The sequence below is a fragment of the Salminus brasiliensis genome, chromosome 17 (genome assembly GCF_030463535.1).
Source record: "Salminus brasiliensis chromosome 17, fSalBra1.hap2, whole genome shotgun sequence".
Lineage (NCBI taxonomy): Eukaryota > Metazoa > Chordata > Actinopteri > Characiformes > Bryconidae > Salminus > Salminus brasiliensis.
Genome location: NC_132894.1, coordinates 16213371 through 16233108, shown reverse-complemented (window position 1 = coordinate 16233108; position 19738 = coordinate 16213371). Strand labels below are relative to the sequence as shown.

Genomic DNA, 19738 nt, shown 5'->3' with positions numbered 1-19738 from the left:
TTGATGAGGTAGCTTAGAGGACCACTGCATCCTATCAGCCAGTGTAAGGAGCCATCACAGTTTAAAGCATCGAACAGACCAAACAACTAAAATGCCCTTTATATCTTCAAGCAAGACTCTGCGTGACTAGTGAAGTGGTGCAGTCCTTTCAGCCTGCCCCGTTCCCCATAACATGACGAGGTGTCATGGAGTAATTTTCCCTGACACTCTGGGGTTTAACTCAGTGTTTTGATGGCGGACTCTCCGACGTGGTCCTTTATCACCTGGCTAGCCCAACTGGCGTCTCATTGTATGAGAGCTGACACAGGCCTGTCTGACACGCATTGTAATGGAGGAGTAAAATTTGTCCGCAGATCGGAGGCTGTCTGGGCATCCCTCGCTCGCTTTCGCTCGTTTGTCCCAAGCGTGGCGAAGCCTCCCAGCTCATCCATCACTGCTGCTGATTAAAAAGCCTTCTGCTCCACTGTTGAAAAATTGAAAACTTAAAATCTCGACAAGATGACATGTGGGAGCTACCCTGCCACTTTTTTTTTTAGGACACATTTTTTCCCCATGTCTTTGCAGGCTTGACTTTGTCTTCTGCTTTATTTGGGAATCCCTTGACAATCAAGTTGTTTTTTTTCTGTATCGCCTCACTCATCAATATTTCTAGCAGCACCGCTTGTATTGATCAAAGGTTAATAACTCAAAACGATATGAGAGAAAATAGTTTCCTTTTGCACTTTAGCAGCAGACACATGCTGTGATGAATTATTCATGCTTGATGCATGTTCAGTCAATAACAGCCCGGTATGTGTTCTCCCTGTTTTCAAAATAAAAAATACAGATGTTGAAAAAAATGAAAAAAAATGGTGAATATCACCCTCTTGCATGGACTGATTTGACCATGATGAATACTCTCTGTCCAGCCACTGATTCGCCCCTCCATTTGGTACACTTCTTACTTATTGAAAAAGCCATTATAAAAGCCATTCGCAAACCTCAATGAGCTGATTATCTGCCAATGATTTAAAGTAGCCTAAAGGTACCAGGGAGTCTGGATCAGGCTGGAAGCAGATGTCCCAATAAAAAAACCCAGTTTTGGCCAGGTTTTTCAGAGCCTTTAAATATTGTAGGACTTTAAGCCTGGGTGGATTCAGTGCCTAGCCTTTTTCCAAAATAAAATCCATGCAATCACACTTTTGTTGTGCATTCTTATCAAAACAATACTGTTAAAATGCTGTGCATGACACCTTCTGAAACTGATGGAGTATAGAAAGAATATAGGATGACATTTCATCATTAAGGATAGGTAGCAGTACAAAAACTGCATAATAGTGTTAGCCATACACGTTTAGCTTGAGGGCCTCAACAGTTGTCTGCATATTAAGCTTATTCCTGTTGACAGCCAAGCTTCAGCCATGTTTACAACTATTTCACAGGAAACCTCACTTGGCCTTCATATTGTGCTTTTTTTTATCCTCTTCCTCCATTTTTTTCCCTACCCCAGTGTTATTTTCATTTTAACAGTGCACCACATATTTGTGTACCTTATACTTTGATGAGACTTAACGATCAGTGGGTTTTTTTTTCTACCCTTTATGGTGTATGAATAATTTCTGAGCATGGAAACTCTTTGAAGCGGGAAAATCGTCTTTTTCCTCATGCAGTGAATCTCTCGTTTTCTTTCCTCCATCTTCTTCTTTTTGTTAGTCTTTTTTGGCTGCGGACCCTGAAGTGTTTTTGAAGTCCTATAAAAAACAATTAGGAAAGAACTATATACATTCATAATTAAGTGAAATGGGGCTTAAATTGAACTTGTTAGAAGATGTATCCCAGTCTAAACTTGGACGTATTCTAGCTGTAAGGCATCTCAGGGAATACTTTAGTCATTAAAAATGAACTTAGCACAACAACCCAGCTGATTTGTCAATTGGTACCATTGCATGGCTATTTTTGATAACTTGTCGTAGTGTTTAATAACACTCTCTGCTGTTTACAGCTTTGTAGTTTGAATGCTTGCAAATGAAGCTTTTTTGTTGTAATGTTATTTGAATCTGATGCACCACACTTGCTCTATACTGTCATTCTGCAACAAGCATACTACTGGTCAACTGAACGGCTTGAACAGGTCGAACCCAGCAGTGACCAACTGTGACAAATTGTCCTTAAAAAGTTACACCTTGTCAAATTACATCATTAAAGTGAAAATAAGTTCTAACAAGATCCCAAAAGTACTTTAAACATGGCATATATTAGGTTTTATTTAGTGAAATTCAGCATTACATTGCACATTACAATAAGTAGCTGTGCACTCTCTGTACTATTTTTCACAAGGGAAATCAGCAGAATGTAATTTGATGAGGGGTATTTTAACATTGACATATGACTGAAAATTTGAATATATGAAAGATCAAAACCTGATAAAAACAGCTAACATACAGATAAAATAAAAACTAATCAGTAATGACAAAATGCAGATGCATAAAAAAGAAGGACCTATGAGACCTTGGAGCAGAGTGAGGGTTGAGCAAGTCCACATTAGAAAGGCACACCCCATTAAAAGCTTTAACAACAAATAAAAGAATCTGAAATTGGATCCTGTAATGAACAGGAAGTCCGTAGAGAAAGGCTAAAATGGGTAATGGGGTCTCTTTTTCTTTGGTGCTCATAAGCAGACTGGTAGTCGCATTGTATACTAATTGAAGGCAAGTCTTTTTTCCTTTTGATTATTTTTTGATTAGAGAGAGTTTATAAAAGCTGCCTTTGAAAACCAGAGTAGACTTGCTGGTAAAATCTGAGGTCAGAGTCTTAAAAAGAAACCAAGAATCCAACATGCAACTTTTCATATTGCAAGACTGTTCTGATTTAATAGGCTCAGTATGTTTTGGGAAAAGTCAAAAAAGTCAAAAAATCTGTTTTTTCTTTTGGCCACTGAGCTGTCAACATCCCCTGAGTGGTGCAACTGTCTAAGCGTTGCCCTTTTTTATTGGGCAATCCAAGAAAGCATAATTTGCCTTTCTCAATCTAAATGGGCAAGAATTTGGCAGTTCCAAGTGTGCTAAGCTGTCCAGTGATGTTGCATTTCTGACATTTCGAAAATAGACGGTGGCTGATTTTGTGTATCTCAGACTATGTTCTGGCTATCACCCTCCCACTCTTGCCTGTGCAACAATAAAAAGAAGCTAATTATAATCACTTTTACTCGTTTGTTTTATTTTTGAATGACAAAAAACTTCTGCACCATTAGTGGGTTTAGACAATAGGTGAGACTAGACAGGTGAAATCACATCATTGGCATTGTGATCTCTGGACAGTGACTGGATGAGGATTTCTGGTCTTAGTGTAACATGAGAGCAAACTAATGTGGTACATATGATTAGCAGCCCAAAGGGAGGTGTGTTTTTGTTGTTGTTGTTGTCTTATGATTTCTCAAATGGTGTCCAGGACTGCTGGGATCATCGGTTATGTTTATTAAACAGTTTTAAATTTTTTTTTTGCCCACAGTGTCTCTATCATCATCAGAGTAGGCAGCATTGGCACCAAAAACCCGGTCAGCAAAAGAACATCTTGCACTTGGTCGCTGTGTAGTCTGCATTTTCATTATTTGAGGTTTGCTTTGCTGTGATTGTCCTCCAAAGCTTTAGTGAAGCAGAACTTGTTTTGTGAAAAACAGCCATTTTTCTTCCAGATTTTGAGGTATTAGTACTGGCATGCTTTTTGGCAGCACAACGCACTCTCTGCGCCTGCAGACGGTGTGCACATCGCCTTTCCCGTCCTGTGACATGCTCAGAATTTGTCACTGGACCATATGTTTCACAGAAAACCATAAAGTGCATTTGATCCCTTTAATACCAGCCTCCTCTCTGAAGCAGGCGGCAGAAAGAGAAGTCTGATAGCAGTTCTGGCATCCAACCAAATTCTGTGCTCTCCCGGCTTTAAAGCATACAGCAGATGTTTCTGCAGGAGATTCTCGAAAACGCATGATATTTGCCAGTTGGTTTGTCGAGCTGGCCTTTAAATATCCATCCAGCACTGGTCCTGGGTGCCTAATTATTTGTTTGTTTTAGTTTTTATTGTCAGATTATAAGGCAATTACACAATAGCTGCAGACGTGAATGAGATTTGTTGCATAACAAGGCTGTTCTCTCATCAGCAGTATTTATGTAATGCCCCACTGGTGTGTTGTCTACCTGTAAGCACACCAGTTTTAAATGTGCTATAGCCACAAGTCGCTGTTGTATATGGATGTAATATAAAGTGTGGATTTCAATCGGACCAAACTAATTGAACGCCTGCTCTGTCAGAAAGTATATGCAGTACCTTAATTAGTGTTTAATAATAGAAGAAACATGCCTATACCAGGTGTAAAACTGTGGGCTTGTAAGTTAGGAAAACTTTATAATGGATAGCTTAATTAGTCCCTGCATCCACCAGATGCTTGTCATTAAATAATACACTCGACCACAGTTGCCTTATATCCTGTGTTTGTATTTCACATTCTTTGCAGCGTTCAATATAATTTAACTTTATGCCGTTTCACTTTTTGCAGTGGTGAATTGGCTACATGGCCTGTCAGTCAACCTGAAATGGCAGCTCCACTGCCTTGTTTTTGGATTGACTGAATTAAACAGTGGTTAAAACATTGGTAATGTGCTTTCTTTACCCACTAATTATCCAACTGCACAGATCACAGGGCCACTGCTCATTAGTGACAATTACCATGCAATGCCATAATACTTACAGCCTGGTGTAGCTCGAAGGAAGGCTAAAAGGAAATGTAAGTGGGCATCATTGCATTTTGTTTTAGTACAGTGAACATTTACAGCTGCCCTTAGGCCTGACTTGTTCTCAGTGTATAGATATTTCACAGCCAATTATGCAGGGAAACTTTCAGATAAGTAATATGAGTAAACATAGAATTCGCAGACTAGAGCACAGCACAGCAAGACTTTGACACTTTCTGACACTTTTGGCATTTTCAGGGGGTTTTAATCATTGTCGAATAGGCTAGTTTGTTAACGAGAGGTCATTTTGTTTCTTATGCAAGTAAATATTGCTACTTACACATTAACAAATGCTACCATTTACCATTAACTATTTACTCAGTGATGTTCAAATAATAAAAGCATTATAAATGCAGTTTCCTTAATGCTGTATAATAGAATGTCTTCATAAAAGTATGAACATGAAATATGTTAATATATATTATAACATCAAAATTAAATTTTAGAGGTCCTCTTTTTTAGTTATTATATATTTTTATAAAAAATAAGAGTGGTTCATTTGTTTAGCCTAAGAATTAGTTTGAGTGCTAAAAAGCCATTGAACTTGGTTTATTGAGCTTCAGTAAATCCTTAAAATAAAATATTTATTTATTTAAAGTATGCATTTGAGTTGAATAAAGCCAGTTCAATTCTGTGTTACTACTAGACTTAATAATTATTATTATTTTTATTAGATTGAACAGACCATTTTTTTACTGTGTATCAAGATATTAAATAAATGCTTAATCATTTTTAAATGTGACATTTTTCATTAAGCATTTATTTACAACATTTATGAATTGTAGCTTCATTTTTTTTAATGATCTGTACCTCCTTATCATGAACAGCTACAATGAAAGATTAGGTTTCAACAATTCTGTGCATAGTTGATACTAGGCATTACCATTGGGAATTGTTTTAGTCTAGCCTTAGCCTTAACCTGTCTAGGAAACTGGTTCCAAATGATGTATAAAACTGTGGCCGTAAAAATGTAATAAAGGTTAATTAATGTATTTATTAGGGTAAAATCTACAGACCTTCTTAAATAAAGAACTGAATGTATGGGAAGTTAGAGTATCAACTTGTTTACTATGTACTTAAACAGTAAATAAATATACATCTTTAAAACCAAACTTCTCTGAAAGCTTCTGCCTAGTAAAACTTCTGCTCAGAACAGTCAGACTCTCTCAGTAACTTGACTGGATTCCTTTTAATGGATTTTAATTCTGATGACACATCAGCAAATGCTAGCTGAAAAGCATCTGTCGTTTTTGTTGGTTGTTTAGGGAATTAAAGACTTTCTTTTCTGTTTTTTTGTCATTCTCAGTTAATTATAATTTCATGCAGGTTTTTCTTTTGATCAACTCCCACAAAGACAAATGCTTGCAGATATATTTTCTTCTTTCAGTCAGTGTGCTGAATTTTTTTTTTTTTATTTCTTTGGAGGACAATCGACAATATCAGATATCTGAAAATGAAAGGAAGCACACTTGGTTTTTAAGATGTTTTTCATTTGTCTTAGGAACCTGTTGAGAAACTAGCACCCCTTTTTTCCTTTTTTTTGTTCTACTTTTATTCAACATTCACCTAAAACTTAGTGCACTGTTGCTTTGGTGACAGTGTTACCTTGAGTTCACTGATTAGGGACACTTTGCGAAAGCCTAATTAATGTAATTTGTAGTCTTTCATCTTGGTGTGGCTCTGCTGAATGGTACAGATCCATCAGTAGACTAAATAGGCCACTTGCAAAATCAGAAGCCACAAAGACGGCTTTGATGTGTCTGTGTGTGAAGGGGGTTGTGTGTATGTGTGTGGAGGGGTGGGGGTGCGGTTAAAATACAGCCCATGCATTTCAATCGGGGGGAAAAAATGCATCAGAAAGATCCTGGCTTTACACCGTACTCTTTTCAGAAAGACGATCTTGGGAGTGCCTTTTGGGTCAGAGAAATCAGTTGCTTATCCGTTTACTTCTGTTGAATAACTTACTGTGACTAGTAAGAAGCATCTCTAGCCTAAGTGCGACTGTACCATAAAGTCTGTTATGCAGCTGAGCCCTATCTATGCAATGCTATATTCTTCAAATAAAAACACATAGAAAACACATAGAATGATCTGAAAGCGGCATTGTTGTGCTAAAAGACTTATTCATTCCATTCAGGGTGCTTGAATATGCACTCAAAAGTGCATATGTCCTTCAAATGCATTAGGACGGGATTGAATGCACTCTTCATATGCATTAGGCCGCGCTGAAGACAGCTTTCAAAAGATGCATTCTGTGCATGTACTTTTGTGCACAATTCCCATTCACACTCACCCAAGACAAATTAGAAAAGATGCCTTTCTGCATATTTGACTCTGTGCCATAGCAGAAGAAGCATTTGCACCAGGCAGATTACAATGTGGGGGATCGTGATGGTTTAGGTTTGTCGTTTGTTCTTTACTCCCAGCCAGTTCTGCTTCATACATTGAAACTATCCAGCTAGTCCAAAGTCCAATGCATAAAACATCCAGACATCAACACATCCAGCATCTACATGTCCAGACCCCTTCCTGCAGCTCATTCCACCATGCATTCAACAGAGCCATTCTAAGCAGTGACCCCAGAAAAAGATAATGCAGCAGGAGAGACAAGCCCCCTCAGCATACTTGAGCCCAGCTTAAGCCTGAGTCTGTCTGTTTCTACCCCCCCCCCCTCCAACCCCTCCTTCTCTGCCTCTATCTGCTGCTGAGTTAGTATTCAGCACTCTGTCAGCCAGGCTAAGCTTCTCCAAGGGAGCCCTCTGCTGTCAATAAGCGCCAGATGCTTTAATGAATGTTCCTTCTGCTCCCTTAACTCCTCTAATATACTCAAATATATTCTCCTGCAAAGCCCTGCAGTGCTCTGCCATGGTCTGGAAAGCCAGCAGTGTACACACATACACAATAACACACGGCCAAGTCAGCTGGAACCGGTAGGCAAGGAACCTTGAGAACTGAAGGAATTGTATAAAGATTCATTACGTTTAAATCTTAATAGGCTAGAATTGCTTTACAGACAATATACGACTGCTTCAGAATGTGACCATGCAGAAATGATGCATCCGGAATCATTTGTGCTCTGTTCTGTGATGGCTTTTGCAAATGTGGAGGTCTTTGTCATTTTTGTTGTTGATTTTATGTTGATTTTCATGTCTGCATGACATATGAAACCCCTGCTCACATTGATAAAGCAGCAGCAATAGACAACAAATGCATCTCCAAAATTGTTTGCCACCACAGCTGTAGACATGACAACAGACACGAGGAGATGAAGGCACGTTTAGGAACACATTTCAGTTCTGCAATTTCCTGCATTTCCATTCCAGTCAAGAAATCATTGTGTCTCTTTATATGTTCTGTCACTTGGCATAGTTACGATCTCGTGTTCCTATTGCCTATTCCAGGTCATGTGATTCCTGACACCTTCTCAAGAGAAAGAGCCTGAGAGCAGTTCCAAAAATAAGGCCATAAATAAGAAATTACAGGCTTATTCTGTGCAGCTGTGATGAATACGCTGGCTGATATTATTACTCACTCCGCTCAAATCAATGCTCAAATCTCCCTCTTTTATTGGTTCCCACAGTAGTCCTACTTACACTGCATGTGAATTAGTAAGTCACATAAAAATTGCAACTACATTAAACAAAGAAAAAAATAAGAAGATCTGTAGACCATACTCCCTTAATGGCACACTGTTTTTAGCAGCAGTGTTGGCAAGATCAAAGAAACAGAGTGGTAGGATTTCTTTATACCTTTGGGTTGATACTCTGTGAAAGGAGTGATTTATGTGTAAGACATTGGTCCTCAACCTTTTTGAGTTGTGCCTCTCCCCTGCAGTTGTAAGCTGGGACTTTACAGACACTACATTAGATTTCTTCACATTTTGCCACTGAAACATACTATATCAACCTTCTACACGCCTCCTGAAAGACTCCTGGGACACCCTACACCAGCCTTCTACACATGTACAACTTGAACTTGATGTCTCCAGAAACACACTTGTCCGACCTGCTACACATGTCTCCCAAAAGCCTCCTGAAACACACTACACCAACCTTCTACACATGTCTCCTGAAACCCTACCCTACACCAGCCCTTTATACATGTGTCCTGAAAGTCTTGTGAAACACATCGCACCAACCTTCTAGACATGTCTCCTGAAACATACTACTCCAACCTTCTACACATGTCTCCTTAAATAAGCTACTTCAACCTTCTACGAGTCTCCTTAACCGTACTACTCCAACCTTCTACACATGTCTCCTTAAATAAGCTACTCCAACCTTCTACACATCTCCTTAAATATGCTACTCCAAACTTCTACACGTCTCCTTAACCGTACTACTCCAATCTTCTACACGTCTCCTTAAATAAGCTACTCCAACCTTCTACACGTCTCCTTAAATAAGCTACTCCTACCTTCTACACATGTCTCCTTGAACCATACTACTCCAACCATCTATACATGTCTCCTGAAATAAGCTACTCCAACCTACTACACATGTCTCCTTAACCGTACTACTCCAACCATCTATACATGTCTCCTGAAATAAGCTACTCCAACCTTCTACACTTCTCCTTAAACACGCTACTCCAACCATCTATACATGTCTTGAAAGTTCTTCCTAAATTCAGCCATGTCACTCCACTGCTGCGTTCCCTTCACTGGGTTCCTGTAGCTGCCCGCGTCAGATTCAAAACCCTGACACTGGCCTACAAAGCCAAAAACGGACCAGCCTCTCCATACTTGATGGCAATGGTCAAAAGCCGATCCTCACCAAGAGCCCTTCGAGCTTTAAGTATGGCTCGGCTCGACCCACCATCCCTCCAACCTTCTGCACATGTCTCCTTAAACACGCTACTCCAACCTTCTACACATGTCTCCTTAAACCACATAAAAAACAGGGCCACGTATTGACTAAAGTAACTTTCAGAACTGCATGGAGCCTCTGTAAGCCCCAATAAACCTGTTCATGAAAAGTGTTCATGTTCACTGTTTGTTTTGACACTGCAGGTTCACACAGTGCTTTAACTGTGCTAGCTAAAAGTCCTGCAGAATTTCAACCCCAATCCTCACAGTGTGACTAAGTGTATAAATATTAATATTAATATCTTGCTGAATCAGAACGTGAACTAGTTTCACTGTTTGGGAAAAATCCTGCCCTTCCTTGAAATCATTCTGCTTCTGCTTCTGAGTTCGACCACCCCACCAGTGTATTTTGCTCTGAGAGACTTCTTTTTTCATTACAATGTCAATTGCAGACATCTGTTCCATATTGCTGACTATAACTTAGAAAGGTATTGTGGCACATCTAATAATTCTCTCCATCCACACATGAACACAAAATGTCAAATTGATGTCAACGAAGCAGCCTACTGGCAAAAACAGACCTAAATACAATCTAAAGTTAAATCACATTTTCTAACAACCAAAAAAATTTCCTCCAAAACTTTATCTCTTTCAGAAAGACGAGTGGTACGAGTGGATCAAACAGTGTTTAAACACCAACCAGAAATATCAAGCCAAAGGCATCCTGTGGACAGCGTCTAGCAGGACTAGAGGATGACCAATACAAACTGTGCCACAACAGATGCAAAAGCTCTGCAAGGTGGAGCCACTAAGTAGAAGGGGCCTAATAGTGTGGAGAGTGAGTGGGCACAGTGTTTAAACACACCAGCAGCACTGCTGTCTCTGGTCCACTCATTTCAGCACAACACACACTAACATCCCACCGCTTTGTCAGTGTCACTGCATGTGTTGATTAAAGAACAGGCTGAAAGGAGGCTAACAAAGCATGCAGAGAAACAGATGGACTACAGTCTGTAATTATAGAACGGCACAGTGCTCCTATGTGGTCAGTGTAGCCGATATAATGGGCTGAGTAGTAAGGATAACTTAATTTACTCTTTTTTTATTTATCCCTCGCAACTCACTGACGCCAGCTGAAAAGTACTGACACTTACTTTTAAATCCATAACATGTGTAAGAGGAGATTTTTTTATTATGATTAGATTTTCATGAAAAGTTACTGCTCTGTATACAGCCTTGCTTTGTAGAAAGAAAACTATTGAAAGCTTTCTGCCATGAAGAAAAACCTTGAATCTGTCAATACAACATGTAAAGCAGATGTTTAAATGTTTCAATATTTTATTAATACAACAAATAAAATAACAAAAATGTGTAGTGTAATAATGTGTAAAGTTATGTTTGAATAGTAAAGCAAGAAAAAGCTTTTTTTTTTCTTTTCAAAGATATGGGCTCCCATTCCACTGCCTGAGAAAGGTTCAGTTTTGTCAGGGGAGGTCAGAGTAGTCCAGCCTCAGGGCTGACAGGGTTGGCTAGGTTCAGCTCTCTGAGCCATGAGCCATACACACACACACACAGAGAGAGAGAGACACACACACATACACATTATACTGCCTCCCACACAAATCCCTCTGACCCAGGTGCAGAAAAGGGTCAGAAGTTCCACAGAAGTCTGGGGACATCAAATGGTCAAATAAATTGGGCTGCCTGTCTTCTTACACACACACTATATATCATGCAGAGCATATGTGTGTGCTGCATATGTGCATGAATGAATTAAACATCTTTAGTAGATCAGGGCCCAGGAATAGCCTGTAACAGATGTTGCTGTGCTGCAATGAAATGGATGTGATCAGCAGGTGCTGGAGTAGAGCCTTGGAACTGACCAACAGCATGAGCCTGGGCCCAAGGGACGGGGAGGGATCGATGAAGGGGCACAGCAAGGACAACTGGACCAAACCCTCCAAATGCCGCCAGTGTAGTACCTGTCTTACAGGAGAAAAATGTTAGACGGCTGCATTGACTTTGGACTGCACCAACACCAGCAGATGACATGGCATCCCAAACTATCACACCTTGGATTTTGTGCCTCTTCACTTTTTCTCCAGCCTCTAGAACCTTGATTTCCAAAATGCAACATTTACTTTCATCTGGAAACAGAGGACTTTGGACCACTGACCCATACAAACCTAGACATGTTTGTTAATTATTTCTTACTCATGGTGCTTTTAAGAAATGAGAAATTTGAGTGTCTAAAATTCAACTTCAACTTTGTTATATTTTAGTGTGGTTTGAGTTAAAAATCATTCACTGCACGCGAGCATGCTTTGATTACTGTGAAACAAGACCCGTCTTTAAACAAAAGTGAAATTCTAGTACAGTAAAGCCACAGTAATAACTCCAGTCTGGTGAAGATTTATTTTTGCTCAATAATGTGCTTTTATCATTTTAAAGGTCACAGAACTTAAACAGCGCTAGACATCCATTATTATGTTCTTTTCTTGTCTTTTATTGATTTAGATGACAGCAGAGGCCATCCTCCGTCTCAGCACTGATCCCGTCCTTCCATTTTACCCCTTGGACATAGCGCTGGACATTCAGAATAAACTCAAAGGTAACATAGCTGTCTAGTTCAACATGTTCTGCACCTCCCGTTTTATGTTCTGCTACAGTTGCATGTTTTATATGTTGTAGGGCTGTCAGTATTGATTACTGTAGTGATCCAGTAATTAAGCCACTGCTTTGCCAGTTGATTAATCAGAGAATTCCTATAATGTACAAATGTCTCAGCATTGTTTTCTTTGTGGTCACTTCATTATAAAGAGAAGCAACACAGAGCCCTGCCACAGCACTAGATATTTCACAAAACACACAAGTCACGTATCCCTGGTGAAGTGAATAGTGATTTCTGTCCATGTTTGTGTTTTCCCATATGTGGGTTGACCTCATTTTACCGCTGGCCAAAAATAAACATCACAAATATAAACATCTTGTTAAAATATCAGGATTTTCAGCAAGAATAATCGCACCAATCATTGATCATCACCAATTTGCAATTACATCATCTAATCATCGCCCGGGCCTAATTACTGCTGCAGTGCAATGTGCTGTATGCTGCTGGTTAAAAGGCTACACTAATTAAAATGATAAAAATTTGAGTATACAGCAGCTAGCAAGTGACATGTTTACCATGTGTGATTTAAAATAGTCTTTAAGACATAGCAAGCCTGGGAATTTAAGATATTAAAAAACAGAGGCTAATAATTATTATGACTTAAATGCACCATAACCATCTGTGTGTAGTTAACAAAAAAATTCCGGAATACATGAAATAAATTTTATGAAACGAGTGCATCTCAAAGAATTAGTATATTGTGGAAAAAAAGTTCTTTTTTGTTCATTTTTTCCTGTCTCTCAGACAGTTAGAATTTTTCAGCAAACCATTTGGTAGCAGTTTTGGCACTGTGGGCAGGTGTTAAGTCCTGCTGTGTAAGGAAATTGGCATCTCCGTAAAGCTTTTTAGCAGATGGAAGCATGCAGTGCTCTAAAATCTCCTGGTAGACGGCTGCATTGACTTTAGACTTGATAAAACACAATGCACCAACACCAGCAGATGACATGGCACCCCAAACCATTACAGAGTGTGGAAACTTCATACTGGACTTCAGATACCTTGGATTTTGTGCCTCTTTACTTTTTTGTCCAGCCTCTAGAACCTTGATTTCCAAACGAAATGCAACATTTACTTTCATCTGGAAAAGAGGACTTTGGACCACTGAGCAACAGTCCAGTTCTTTTTCTCTTTAGCCCAGGTTAGACTTCTGTAGCTTCTGTTGTTTCTGGTTCAGGAGTGGCTTGACATTGGGAATCTGGCAGTTTGTGCCAGATGTGGAGATGTCTGTATGTGATGGCACCAGCCTCAGTCCAAGGTCTTGAATCAACTTTTCTTAACAGTCTTCTCAAGGCTGTGGTCATCCTTTTCACATGTGCACCTTTTCCTACCACATTTTCCCCTTCCATACAACTTTCCATTAATATATTTTGATAAAGGACTGTACAGACAGCTTTTTCAGCAGTGACCTTCTGTGGCTTGTGGAGGGAGTTAAGTCAGCACTCTTTCCCATGACTGAGGTTGCGTTTGCTGAACTAGACCAAAAGGTACATCGTATTTATGATGTTTGAATAGTAATTTACTCAAAAATAAATTTCTGATTTTAATAAGTCATTAATATATGCCACTTTACTTGTAATTTTCTTTTTTCACTATATTCCAAATGTTAAAAATAATATGTGGCAAAGCACCTAAATAAGTGTGCCTGTCATGCTCCATTTCTTACTGTAAAGGTGAGCAGCTAACCAAAAAAATCACAGCTTAGACTTAGACTAGAGAAAAGCATTTTAATGCTTTTTAAACAGCCTTGATAAATATGTGTAAACTGTGTTTTTAAAATTCGGACACATTGTTCATGGCTATTATGCACCATTGCCTTGTGATTTCATCCAGAATGCAAAGCGTATGGAGAGTTTTATCATCAATACTTATGAATACGGCTCAGTTGCCATAGGGACTGGCCAGGGCCCAAAGCCCTGTGCATGCTCGGTGTCTTTGATGGTTGTGTAGGGTTATAGCTCACAGCAGCAGTATTTGCAAGCCACAGTAGTCCCTCTTGTCTCCCCAGGCAGATAAAATAGTGGGAGATCATGTGTTTGGGCGCTTATTGATTGCTCCATCACACCTTCTGAGGCGCTGCAATACAACTTCGTTTTCTGCATTTGTGAGATTCAAATGAGGGTATTTCTGTTAGCCAGCGCCATTCCAAACGAGCAGGATTATCAGACCAAATTGCCTTTTGCTCCCAGCCGTTTTAGCACAGGGAGTCTTAGATTAGCTTGAGCCAAAAAAGGCATAAAATAAAAGTGATGTGTACGTTAAATTGTAAGACAACTTCATCAAGAGAAACCCAAGGGTTCTAATGAGCTCTGGCCTGCCTTTCATTTGCGAATGCCCCTCTGCATTTTTAGAGACCTGACTGCCGGGGCTGAATTTCTGCTGCTTCCAATAACATTAAATTATTATGCAGAGGCCCTCAGGTATCCGTTACTGTCACCTCTCATTCTGTGGAGAGAGTAACAGAGAGTGAGTCTGTCGTTCTCCCTCGCAGACCGCCGCCATGTGTGCCTCTGACGTTAAATATTCATGCAGACATGGAGCAGGACAGGTGAGGAGCATAATTGCCACATAATCCTGTCTCATGAAGACAGCCTGCGAAGCTGTAAAACTGTACGGTATTAATATATCATCACCTCCCCTACACACAACACAAACATGCACACGCAGACATGCACGGATGCTACGGCAGCTGCTCAGCTCATACTAGTACAAGAGGCTAGTATTATGTAGTCGTGTAAAGCATGAGAAAGAATGCGTTGAAATTTTATTCATGGGAATCGGCATGAGAAGGTTTCTCAAAATAAAAATAACTTTTATTACGTCCTATGAATCATTCATTGGTTTAGTGGAAAACAATGTAAATTGTGTTTGAGTTAGTAAGGTTCTTAAATGTGAGGCTATGAAGCGTCTCTAAGGAGTTCTGTGGTGTGTTCTTCCAGTGTCTGCATGGGATTCCTCCCGCCTTCCAAAAACACACGAAAAGTAATTTGGCCATGCTAAATTTTCCCATTAGGTGTGAGTGAATGACTGTATGTGGTACACTGCCAGGCAGCCAGTAATTCCGGGTAGGCTCCAGACCCACAGTGACCCTCACCAGGAAGAAGTGGATAAGAAGATCGGTGGATGAATGGCTCAATTGTCCCTCACAGACTAAAAGATTGATTTGTAAAATAGATGAAACTAGTTTAAGACATGTCTTCTCACACTACAGTGGCAACTGTAGCTCTCAAGGGCACAATCCAAATAATGTCACACAGACCTTTGTCTTCCACCAGGTAAATTTGCCAGCATGCTGTGGCTATTCATTCAGCAGTGGCTACCGTTAATTTGCTGGAGTTTGACGTATGTGCTCTTTTCTGCTGTACACTGTCAAGTGTGGTCTGTCAAGTATCACCAGAGCTTACACTGTTAGTATTAGATGTGCGCTCAGCTTGCATGTGATATTGTATGCTGGATGCGCTCCGGTGATTACTAAACTCAGCCTGGCAGAAACTACACACAACCTCAGTACAGTCAAACGAGCTCCTCTGGCAAAGTATTGAAATAGAACTTCCAATTCAAGAGGCCCTTATTCACAGAATGCCCTCAGAGTCCGAATCCCTTGAAGGCTAGAGTGGCTAGAATTATTACTTTAGAGCAAGAGTCTGACCCAAAAATAAACAATTGTACAGTTTTCCAGTATATTTTTGTGCTGAAGTTAATGTAACTAGCAAGTAATGGAAGCTTACAGCCACCAGTTAGCATTTGCAAACTGCATGCTTACATCATCACACCCTTTCCTTTGTATTAGACTTGATGTAGTTTCTAGTATGATGTAAGGTGTCTAAAAATGCATAAAAACAAAAGACATTTTAAAACCTGAATTGTATCTGGTTTTTATACTCTGACAGTATAACATGGTGTCAGAAACCACATAGGCATGTGTATTTGAGATATAATAGTAACTGAATGAGGCATGTATGTCATTTAATTGTTCATATTGGATGCTTGTTTCTGTAGTTTCATGCTAAAACAATGAAACTCTACTATGTTTTCAAAAAATATTCAAGATTAGGCACACTTTACAGCACTATAGTAGATCTGAAGCACCAAATTTAACCCATCTGTGACAGTAAACACACACAAGGCAGTCCGGGGAGCAATTGGAGGTTGGGTGCCTTGCACAGGGGAACAGCAGTCGAGGGTTACCTTCTGTGACCTTAGGATCCCATACTTTTTTTTTAACATTTATGCTACAGCTGCCCCCAGTGGTGGCAGGCATCCATTGTTAGCTTACTACATTGTTGCTGCACTGTAATCCCTGATTACAAATACTTTAAAGTATTTTTGAGGCTTGAATTTGCTTAAAATGTCACATTTGTTCATCTGAACTAAACTTTACTTTGGATTGTTTCATTCACCTTTGGCCCTTGCAATTGATCCAAAACGTGGCGGTACAGGCTGTCGCCAATGTTTCTAAGTTCAGCCAAGTAACTCCTCTGCTGCGTTCTTTTCACTGGCTTCCTGTAGCTGATCAACCCCATCTGTACCAAGAGCCCTTAGAGCTTCAAGCACGGCTCGGCTCATCCCACTATCCCTTAAGATCCAGGAAGACAAGTATCTAGACATTTTTCTGTCCTGGCATTGAAGTGATGGGATGAACTTTCCATGGGTTTCCGAAGTCGCTTTCTGTCTTCAAATGCTGACTGATGACCCACCTCTTCCAAGAGGTGCAGTGTATGTTGAGTATTATGGCCTCCATACTGACTTTTGTATTCAGTAGTATACAAGCTAAAAGGTATCTTTTGAATTCTAGCCTATACAAACTAGCTAAAGGTATTTTCTGAGTAAACAGTGAAGCACTTTTGTAAATCGCTCTGGATAGTAAGGTTTAAGGCATATGCTACATGCCGTAAATGTAAATTCAAATTTGAGTAAAACCAGTTAAATTGCTTGTTATCATATGAACTATTTATTTAGGTTGAAGTGACTAAGCATAGTCATACCCCCATTGTATAAATGCTAAACTTCAGCAGACACCAGTCATGTCTTGGCTGACCGATTCCATTTGGGATGAAGGGTAAATCTGATTTTGTCAGAACCATCATTTGAAGATTGAGACCTGAATAATAAGGCTGCAGTTTAAGGAGTTTAATATACTCAAGAGTTATCTGCAATTTGCTGCAAAGGAATTGCCATGGGATGGTTGCTTAAAATCATTCCTAAATCATACAGCCCCTTGACGCTGCCATGAGTTACTTCACATCAATCCCTTTTTCATTATACGCCTAGCGGTCATGCTTCCGTGGCCGAGACTGAGGTGTCTATACTGCCTGATGCAGTGATTGAGATGGAATGAGTGCCTCGCTGAGCAAATGCTTTTAGCGTGCAACCTCAACCAGGTTGAATTAAATTCACTAGAGCTTTTGTTAAAAATAAATATGTGGGATGGGAAGCATGATAGATAAATAATTTCAGGCAGCTGGGCTTTCTCTATCTCCCCCTCACATCAGATATGACTGCTTGCTGCTTCAACTGATGAAACAGTACATGAAATAGTAGTATTTATGAGCAGATCAATGAACTGTGCACAATTAAGTCATACACACACGATGCTTGGTGTGTTTTAAATAGCAGCAGCAGCATGAGATCTTCAGCTAAAAAGACACGTTGTGTTTTTTCCTGTGTAGACTCTACATAAGCAATAATTTAAGGAGTATGTTTGTGATTTTACCCTTAGTTTGGGTTTCCATAAAATACTTGTAGCATGATTTCCTGTACTTAGAAAGGTGCCGACAACCATATGAGTCAGAATATAATTGTAATGGAATCCTGGTAGTTGCCTCAGAGTCTGAGACCCAGTTTGCACCTGGTCACTTAATGTGATTGCAAATCTGCTAATTGCACGGCGATTATTAAAACTGTACAGTGTTTCAGTTGTACTGGGAGGGTTTTGATTGTCTTAAGCATCTTGGGTTTGGTTGAGACGGAGGCCCTAACTGCTATAATGTGGCTCAGATGCACCTCATTCCCCCTCCTGAAGATTGTATAAATAGAGTCTTTCTTGCAACTCCGCTCCCAGTTTTTTTATCACCACTGTCATAAATTCAAATCACATGAGCTCCCCCTCATGGACAGCTTTTCACAGGCATTTGTTGACAAGTAAGTTAAAAGAAGTATATGAACTGCTTAGGGAAAGTAATACAAGAGGTCTTGTATAGCATTGTATAGTAAACACCACTGTGGTAAAACCTTCTCACACTACAGTGGCAACTGTAGCTCTCGAGGGCACAATCCAAATAATGTCATACAGACCTTTGTCTTCCACCAGGTAAATTTGCCAGCATGCTGTGGCTATTCATTCAGCAGTGGCTACCGTTAATTTGCTGGAGTTTGACGTATGTGCTCTTTTCTGCTGTACACTGTCAAGTGTGGTCTGTCAAGTATCACCAGAGCTTACACTGTTAGTATTAGATGTGCGCTCAGCTTGCATGTGATATTGTATGCTGGATGCGCTCCGGTGATTACTAAACTCAGCCTGGCAGAAACTACACACAACCTCAGTACAGTCAAACGAGCTCCTCTGGCAAAGTATTGAAATAGAACTTCCAATTCAAGAGGCCCTTATTCACAGAATGCCCTCAGAGTCCGAATCCCTTGAAGGCTAGAGTGGCTAGAATTATTACTTTAGAGCAAGAGTCTGACCCAAAAATAAACAATTGTACAGTTTTCCAGTATATTTTTGTGCTGAAGTTAATGTAACTAGCAAGTAATGGAAGCTTACAGCCACCAGTTAGCATTTGCAAACTGCATGCTTACATCATCACACCCTTTCCTTAAACCATAGTTGTATTAGACTTGATGTAGTTTCTAGTATGATGTAAGGTGTCTAAAAATGCATAAAAACAAAAGACATTTTAAAACCTGAATTGTATCTGGTTTTTATACTCTGACAGTATAACATGGTGTCAGAAACCACATAGGCATGTGTATTTGAGATATAATAGTAACTGAATGAGGCATGTATGTCATTTAATTGTTCATATTGGATGCTTGTTTCTGTAGTTTCATGCTAAAACAATGAAACTCTACTATGTTTTCAAAAAATATTCAAGATTAGGCACACTTTACAGCACTACAGTAGAACTGAAGCACCACATTTAACCCATCTGTGACAGTAAACACACACAAGGCAGTCCGGGGAGCAATTGGAGGTTGGGTGCCTTGCACAGGGGAACAGCAGTCGAGGGTTACCTTCTGTGACCTTAGGATCCCATACTTTTCTTTAACCTTTATGCTACAGCTGCCCCCAGTGGTGGCAGGCATCCATTGTTAGCTTACTATGGCTACTTGAATCTGCTAATTGCACGGCGATTATTAAAACTGTGCAGTGTTTCAGTTGTACTGGGAGTGTTTTGATTGTCTTAAGCATCTTGGGTTTGGTTGAGACGGAGGCCCTAACTGCTATAATGTGGCTCAGATGCACCTCATTCCCCCTCCTGAAGATTGTATAAATAG

The 19738-nt window shown here is 39.8% G+C and overlaps 1 protein-coding gene across 1 annotated transcript in view; it reads left to right on the top strand.

Moving 5' to 3' along the window:
* LOC140538535 (inactive N-acetylated-alpha-linked acidic dipeptidase-like protein 2) overlaps window positions 1–19738 on the top strand; it is a 241648-nt gene that overhangs the window by 208512 nt on the left and 13398 nt on the right. Inside the window, exon 11 of the mRNA XM_072661126.1 lies at window positions 12091–12184. Coding sequence (XP_072517227.1) covers window positions 12091–12184 — 94 coding nt within the window. The remainder of the gene's footprint in view (window positions 1–12090; window positions 12185–19738) is intronic.